General features: G+C 59.5%; 1 protein-coding gene across 3 annotated transcripts in view; it reads left to right on the forward strand.

Annotated features, from left to right (window-relative positions):
- GRIK5 (glutamate ionotropic receptor kainate type subunit 5) overlaps positions 1 to 3,508 on the forward strand; it is a 55,067-nt gene extending 51,559 nt beyond the window's left edge. For all 3 annotated transcript variants that reach the window (XM_030299245.1, XM_030299246.1, XM_030299247.1), the window contains one exon: positions 2,521 to 3,508. In XM_030299245.1, the coding sequence (XP_030155105.1) occupies positions 2,521 to 2,949 (429 nt within the window). In that variant the 3' untranslated portion in view covers positions 2,950 to 3,508. The remainder of the gene's footprint in view (positions 1 to 2,520) is intronic.
- Positions 3,509 to 7,625: the final 4,117 nt, after the last annotated feature.

Here is a 7,625-nt window from a genome sequence, read left to right on the forward strand (position 1 = left end):
AAGGCTGTCAGGATACAGACGTGCTATCAGCTTTCCCATCTTCCAGAAATTTCTCTTGACCCCGCTTCCCTTCCTGGACACCACCCCCACTCCTCCCCTAACCGTAGAACCTTGAAAGAGTGTCTTTCTGCTGCATCAGTTCCTGTGCTGCATCTAGTCTCCGACACACTCCCATCCACATCCCCACTGAAGCTGCTTGTCACCAGTGACCCAGGCCCAAATCCAGCCCAGGTCTCAGGCCTCGTCATACGTGAGGTAGTGATGGGCTTTGGCACAGCTGAGCTCTCGCCTCAAAACCCTCTCTTCATGCTTACGCCCCCCCTTTCTCCTTCCTCTGTGGCCCGTCCTTTGTTGAGGGGTTCTAGGGCTCCGTCCTGGACTCTTCTGTGTCTTCCTCCACCCCTTGGTGACCCCATCCAGCCAAATGGTTTGTAAGACCACCGCTATACTGATGACCTTTATTAGCTGTCTATTACCACGTAACATTCCTAAGATTCAGCAGCTCAAAACAGCAAACTTACATCAGTTTACAGAGCAGCTTAGCCGGGTGGTTCTGGCTGCCAAGGTCTCTGATGAGGTCATGGTCATGATGTTGGCCGAAGGCTCGCCTGGACCCAGAGGGTCCACTTCCAAGGTGGCGTATTGTCTCCAAATGTACTTGCAGGATTTTGATTTATGGAGGTGACTAAGTGATGACACGGAGAGGCCAGTGCCACCAAAAGAAGATTTTTGTTACATTTTCCAGGACGGGGTGATGCCACCCACGTAGGGCCACAGGGGAAGCACCAGGTTTTGGTCAGGAACCGGAGCTGAAAGCCTAGGCCACAGACGGCACTGGGGCACCGGGCAGGCCAAACAGCTTAGAACTGGCTAGTGTGGATAATGTCGGTGGGCTCAGGGCTAGAGGGTGGTCTGTAGCTGTGTGTACCTGGTCCTGGGTGATTTAGGGCAGCCTGGTGTGAGAGTCAGCTTAAGCTGGAGGGTGGGGGTACAAGCTGGGATCGGTTGGTTTGCATATGAGAGCTGGGCTCTCAGCCCTCTGCTATCCCTAAGAATCTAGCTGTGGAAAGGCCCCTCTCTCCCTGACCAGCAAGGTTTTCTCTGTGTCAAAACATCCTAGGATAGAATAAAGAACATGGGGAACATACACACTCAATGGCAGCTGACAGGAGGCCTCAGTCCCTCCCATAGGGACCTCTCCGTAGGGCTCCTTGGGTGTCTTCACGCCGTGGCGGCTGGGCTGGCTTGCCCCAGAGCAAGTGATCCAAGGGCCAACCCAGCAGAAGCCACCAGCCGTATTCTGTTGGTCACACAGCAGCCCTGATATAAAGGCAGAGGGGACCACACAGGGTGGGAACACTGGAGGGCAGGACTCTAGGGAGCCGCCTGCCATAACCCCCAGTGAGCATCCCTCACAGGGACTTCTCCCTGGACCCAGGGTCTGTGAACTCTGATCTTCCCATGGATGTCTGACAGGTAACCCACTTAACATCACATGGCCAAGGCAGAGCTCCTGCCCACGCACCAGGCAATGTTGTCATTCTCCTTGCTCAGACCAAGATGTGATTACCCTTGGCTCTCCCCTCTGTCTCATGCCTCCCTTGGATCTATTGGCTCCACCTTCAAAATACACCCAGAATCCAGCCCCTTCTCACCTCCTTGGCCACTGCCACTCAGCCCGCCCTTGCCCTCCTCCGTCTGTTCTCAGCACAGCACCAGGGAGATCCTGTGTACAGCAGTCCTCTACTTAAAGCTCCCCAGTGCCTCCCACCTGACTCAGAATAAAAGCCGGACCCTTACAGTGGCCTGTGGGCCCCATTGCTCTTGGACCTTGTCTTCTCTCTCTCCTGGGAACCTCACTCCAGCAACCCTGCCCCTGCTTGTGGTTCCTCCCACAAACCACCCGGTTCCCTTTCGGCACCTTTGTCCTGCACAGCCTTGCAGTCTTACTGAAGGTCTTCCGGGTGCGTCTTCCCTAATATCCTACTCCAGATGCAGTATCGCTCCCCACCTCTTGCCAATTTTATTCTCCCCAGCACTCATCACGGGCTAACATACTCCCTGTATTTACATTTTTGTTAGTTTTGTCTCTGCTCGCTGGAATACAACCTCCACGAGGGCAGGGACTTCCTGTTTTGGTCCCTGCACACAGCAGGCGCTCAGTAAATAGGTCTTGCCATAGTTGGTAGCATGAGTTAGAGGCAGAAGATGGAAAACAAGCAGGAGGGAGTCAGAGACTTTGGAATGACAAGAAAGGGAAAGACAGGGGCCTGGATAGGAGGCGAGGGCAGGCTCAGGGAGAAACCCGAGGACGGAAGCAGAGAGGCTGAGAGGTGAGACAGCACGCGAAAAGCGGAGGCTAAGAGGGGAGGGGAGGGGAGGAGTGGAGCCCGGGGGCGCAGGGTGAGGGGGGTCGAGGCAGAGAAGGGAAAGAGGACGCAGAAGCCAGGCGAGGGGGCGGCGGCGAGGAGAGCGAGCGACGGACCGTGACCACCGCGCCCCGCCCTGCGCCGCCCACAGGTGTCGGTGTGCCAGGAGATGCTGCAGGAGCTGCGGCACGCGGTGTCCTGCCGCAAGACGTCGCGTTCCCGCCGGCGCCGGCGCCCAGGCGGCGCGAGCCGGGCCCTGCTGTCGCTGCGCGCGGTCCGCGAGATGCGCCTCAGCAACGGCAAGCTCTACTCGGCCGGCGCGGGCGGGGATGCGGGCGGCGCGCACGGGGGCCCCCAGCGCCTCCTGGACGACCCGGGGCCGCCCGGCGGGGCCCGGCCCCCCGCGCCCACGCCCTGCACCCACGTGCGCGTCTGCCAGGAGTGTCGGCGCATCCAGGCGCTGCGGGCGTCCGGGGCCGGCGCGCCCCCGCGTGGCCTAGGCGCCCCCGCCGAAGCCACCAGCCCGCCCCGGCCGCGGCCAGGCCCCGCAGGCCCCCGCGAGCTGGCCGAACACGAGTGACCACGGGCGGAGCCGGGCTGGCGGCGGGACTGACCGCAGGGACGGAGCCCGGGCCGCCCCCGCTTCCCCAGCGGGCGAGGGTCGGGACTTGTGCCCCGGTGCTCCGGACGCCGCGATTTTGCCTTCGGCTCACGGTGTCGTCCGAGGCCCGGCTCCGGAGCCTTCCTGCGCCCCCTAGTGGACTTGCCAGAGGGTGCCGCGGACCCCGCACTGCGCCCCCGCCCCCCACTGCGGACAGGAGGAGCGCAGGAATCGAGGACTCCGGGGGCCGGGGACTGCGGGGCCGTTCCGGAAGCGGAAAGCAGTCCGCGAGGAGAGCCCCATCCTGGGACTGCTCAGGCTCCCCAAGACTTGACACAGCCCTCCCCACTTCTGGAGAACGGGAGGGCCTCTGGGCATATGGGTGTTCCCTGGCGCCCCTCAACTCTTCTCTTTCTCTCTTTTTTTTGGGGAGAAACCTCGGAATTTCTATGAGACACCCCCCAGGGAGGAGGTCAGTTGGGCCCCCGTCCCTCCCCCTGCCACACCCCAGGCCCTGTTGGAATAAAAAAAAGAACAAAACCCCAAAAACTGGGGATACCTGGGTCTCATTTCCTGGAGGTATGAGGGCATTAAAGGCTCGGGCTCCCCAGGGAGTCTGCTGAGAACCACACACTGGATGGTCACTCCTGGACTCTCTCCACCCTTGGGCCCTGCCCTCAGCCAGCAGGTTAGCCCAGGTCCTGGCAGCTGGCCCCTCTCCACTGACCTTCTCTCAGGACAGAAGGAGGCTGCGACAGAGACCCTGAGACAGATGGAGAGAGATGCAGGGATCTGGAGAGGAGGAGACACCAGGGAACGGAGACACAGAAAGACAGAAACCAGATGGGGTTGGGGGAAGGGGAGGGTGAGTGAACTGCTCAGTGTGACCCTGCCTGGGGTGGCCACGCAAGTGGCAGGTGTGTGCTTGGGCCAGGGTGATTTGGTAACTTGTTAATTGTGTGCCTGTGTGTGTACATACGTCCGTGGGGCCATCTCCACCTGTCTGTGACTGTGACCCTGTGTTTCGGCTGAAAATGTACCTCCCCAGTCCCCAGGAGAGGAAGTGAGAAATCCCAGTAGACTGGGGGTGGCTGAAGGACTGGTTGAGCAGGGGAGAGGGGTGGGTCTGCTTTCTGTCTCCGCCTTCCCCCGCCCCGCTGGAGGTTTCCACTGGAAACTGCAGCTGAGAAAGGACGAGTGAAGGTCACACAGCGAGAGCCATAACGAGGCCGAGTAGAAGGGGGAGAGATGGAGAGGTGGGGTGAGGAAAAGATGGGGCAGGGGTGGGGGAGAGGGAGAGCTGGGGAAAGACAAGGAGGGGGGTAGAGAGGGAGGAGTAGAGAGTCGGGCAAAGGCGGGGAGAGACAGAGACAAACCGTGATGAGGTGAGGTAGAATGGAGAAGGGGACGAGAGGGATGAGACAGACGGAGAGACAGATGAAGCAGGAAAGTTAAGAGACCCTAGGGAACTGGGGCTGAGAGAAGGAGAGATGAGGTGGGACAGAGACAGGCTGGAGACTAGAAGCCAAAGACAACTAGTTGGAGACAGGAGGGGGCCGGAGCGGTGAGGGAAGCCAGACTGAGTGGGACAGCGTGGGGGAGAGGAGAGGATGGGCCCTCCTCTCGGGCACGCTGCCGGAAGCCGGGAGCTGTCCGTTCAGCACCGGCCGGCGCGACTGTAGCGCACTGCCCTGTCTCCCTTGCAGGGCCTGCCTGCCTTCTCGGTCCTTGGGGAGGCCACACCCAGGAGACCCCGCCTGACACACAGGACCCCCCCCCCAGTCTCCACCTGGACCCTTCTGTGCCCCTGGCACTTGTGTGTGTGCCCCTCCGGGACAGGTGTGGGGGCGAGCTGGTCTCAGTGTCTCTGTTGGTCCGCACATCAACTGCACAGACTTTAATCAATGTCTCTGCCCTTGGGCCGAACTCTGTGTGTTGAGGTGACTAGAATATGATTTCTGGTCTCTCCACTTCTCGATCCCAATACCATGCAGCTGATCTCTAAGGTCTCTCCCCATTTCCGAGCCCTCCCACTTGTCCCCATTTCTGTTCCAAGTATCTCCTGGGTCTTTATCTCTGAGTCTCCCCAGTTTGCCAAATGTGTCTCTGCCTGGCTCTCTATGTCCCTGTGTCTCTCTGTCACCTTCACTGAGCAATTCTGTTGCTCTGTTTCCCTCCATCTGTTTTCTCATCTGACTTTGCTGGCCTCTCTGTCTTTGTCAGTCAGTCTGTCTGTATCGGCCTCTATCTGTTCCTGAACTGTGTCTATTTCTTCTTAAGTCTCTCCTTATGTTTCTCTCACTGAGCTCCCCTGTCCCTGTCCATCCCTGTGACCTTCCTAAGTCTTCCCTCCTCCCCCTCAACTTCCGCAGAGCCTCGCGCTGGGAGCACGGTGCACAGTCATCAGTCTCACCAGGCTAGTGTCTGAGGAGGGAGTGCATAAGGGGGGGACATAGCCTGTATCTGGGGTGTCATGTGGGGGGGCCAAGGTCTCCCCCAGCACAACTGGAGAATGGAGGAGAGAGAGCCTAGAATCTCCAGGGATCCAAACACCCTATTAGGCATCTCTGTCCCTGTCCCCCCATCCCTTTCCCCATGGTCCAGGCCCATCCCTGCCAGAAACAGGCAAGGTGTGGGGGGGGGGAGGGATGATATGGGTCCTCCCCCCACCACACACGCCCCCAGGAAGGGGGCAGAATTGCAGAGGGGACCTGGGTGCCAACCACCTGGGCTAGAAGATGTGGCTCCCCCCCCTTCCCCAGTCTCCATGGAGACAGGCCAGGTCTGCAGGCCCAGCCTCCTTTGCTGCATATTCGGCCTCCCTATTACCATGGCAACAAGGGACAGCAGGGAGGGATGGGGATGGGTCAGAGTACAGGATTGGGCCGAGGCTCTGGGTGCTGGGGAAAGCCAAAGAAGATGACTCCCTACGCCGCTTTTACTCTCTGGCCCTGTCTCCTCGTCCACGCTTGTCTCTCTTCGGCTTTGAATATCTGTCTCTCTGTTTCTATCTTTTTGTGTGTGTCTCACTCTAGCCTTTATTTTAGCCTTTCACATATTTCCCTGACCAGGTCCGTAACCTTCACTACCCACCCACCCCCCATACACACCAGGCTCACGCTGTGCCCCTTGCCTGTGTCCCCCACACATCCACTCCCACTTTCCGAGAAAACTACAGGGACAAGCTTTCCCTTGCTCTCTGCCCCTTCGACAGGCCCTAGGGAAAGTGTGGGGTGTTCCTCATAGAGCAAGGGGTGGGGGTGAAAGGCTGTGACACTCCTTAGGCTTCAGTGGGTGACTGATGGGGTGTTGTGTGTGTGTGTGTGTGGCAGGCCAAGGTGTGTGTGCTAGCCAAGCCTGTGTGTGTGCATACCGAGATGGGATGTGTGTGGCATGTGGGTGGGGGCATCGGGTTGTGTTTGCAGGTACAGCAGAGGTGTATGTGATCGCACTATACTATATGATGTGTGTAGTGTGGGAAGTGTGTGGGATGGTATCGCGTGATCTATTTCTGTGAATTATTGTGCTGTGTGTCACTCTGTGTGCACCTTTTTGCCTGTCATTCACAATTAGCAACGCTTTGGCGATTGTGCCCTGTGGGCTTTTGCTCACTGGGGGGGGGGGGCGTGTGTGCTGATGTGTGTGCTGTTGTGTGATTCTGCAGCAGTGTCCAAAACAAAGGCTCGTGTGGTGTGTGAGGCTGCGTAAGGCCTATGTGTGTGCAATGGTGCCGAGTGTGGATATGTGTTGGTCTATGGATTTACGGGTTTCGTGGTTGTCGGTCCCTATGTGAAATGGTACGGGGCCAGGTATGGTCGAGTGTGTGATAGGCATGTCTGTGATGTAGTGTTCTGAGGGTGTGTGTTAATCTACGTGGCACTTTATGACTGTGATTGTGATTCTGTTTTGTGATGGGAGGGCGTGTGTTTTATTTCCACGCGTTGGTGAATCTCTAGGGTTGTGTGATGGGGTGGTGTAGTAGGCACGTGAGGGTACAAGCTGGTGTGTTCTGGAATGTGATTGTGAAGCTGGGGGGGGGGTTGTGTGTCCTCCCCATCTGGGCTATCTAGGTGACAGTTATGGGTGAGTACGAGGCTTGGTGGGGGCCTCTGGCTGTGACGTGTCTGCCGTGGACCCGTGCAGTTGTGTGTCGGGGCAAAGGGTGAGGGGGTCTCAGTGTGAGGTCTTCCTTGCCTCCTAAGCTCCCTCAAGCTCCCCCTCCTGAACAGCACCCCCACACGGTTTCCAGCCCCCCGCCCCCGCCTCACTGCGGAGGGAGGGGCTCTGGGCCCCCTGCCTTATCGTGGCGGTTTGCGGGGCTTTCCCCCCACCCGGTGTGTCCACCTCCCACAGCGCAGCCCTCTTCCTGGTGGCAACACCCCCACCGTGAGGGGGTTTTCGGGACTCTCTCTCCCTCAGCGCCCCCTCCTCGGAAGCGCCACCCCCCACCGCGAGGGTCTCCAAGCCCCTCATTGCGGGGTCTCCGGGATCCCCCCTTCCGCAGCGCTCCCCCTCCTCGGCGGTGCCGCCACTTTGCGGAGGCTGGGGGGCGGGGAGGACAGCTGCAGTACCGGGGGCGGGGCCGCGGGCCATCCGTCAGGGCGGCGGCGCCCCTGATTGGCCGGCTCCGGCCCCCCCGCGGGCGCGGGCATATG

This window comes from Lynx canadensis, chromosome E2 (assembly GCF_007474595.2).
Source record: "Lynx canadensis isolate LIC74 chromosome E2, mLynCan4.pri.v2, whole genome shotgun sequence".
NCBI lineage: Eukaryota > Metazoa > Chordata > Mammalia > Carnivora > Felidae > Lynx > Lynx canadensis.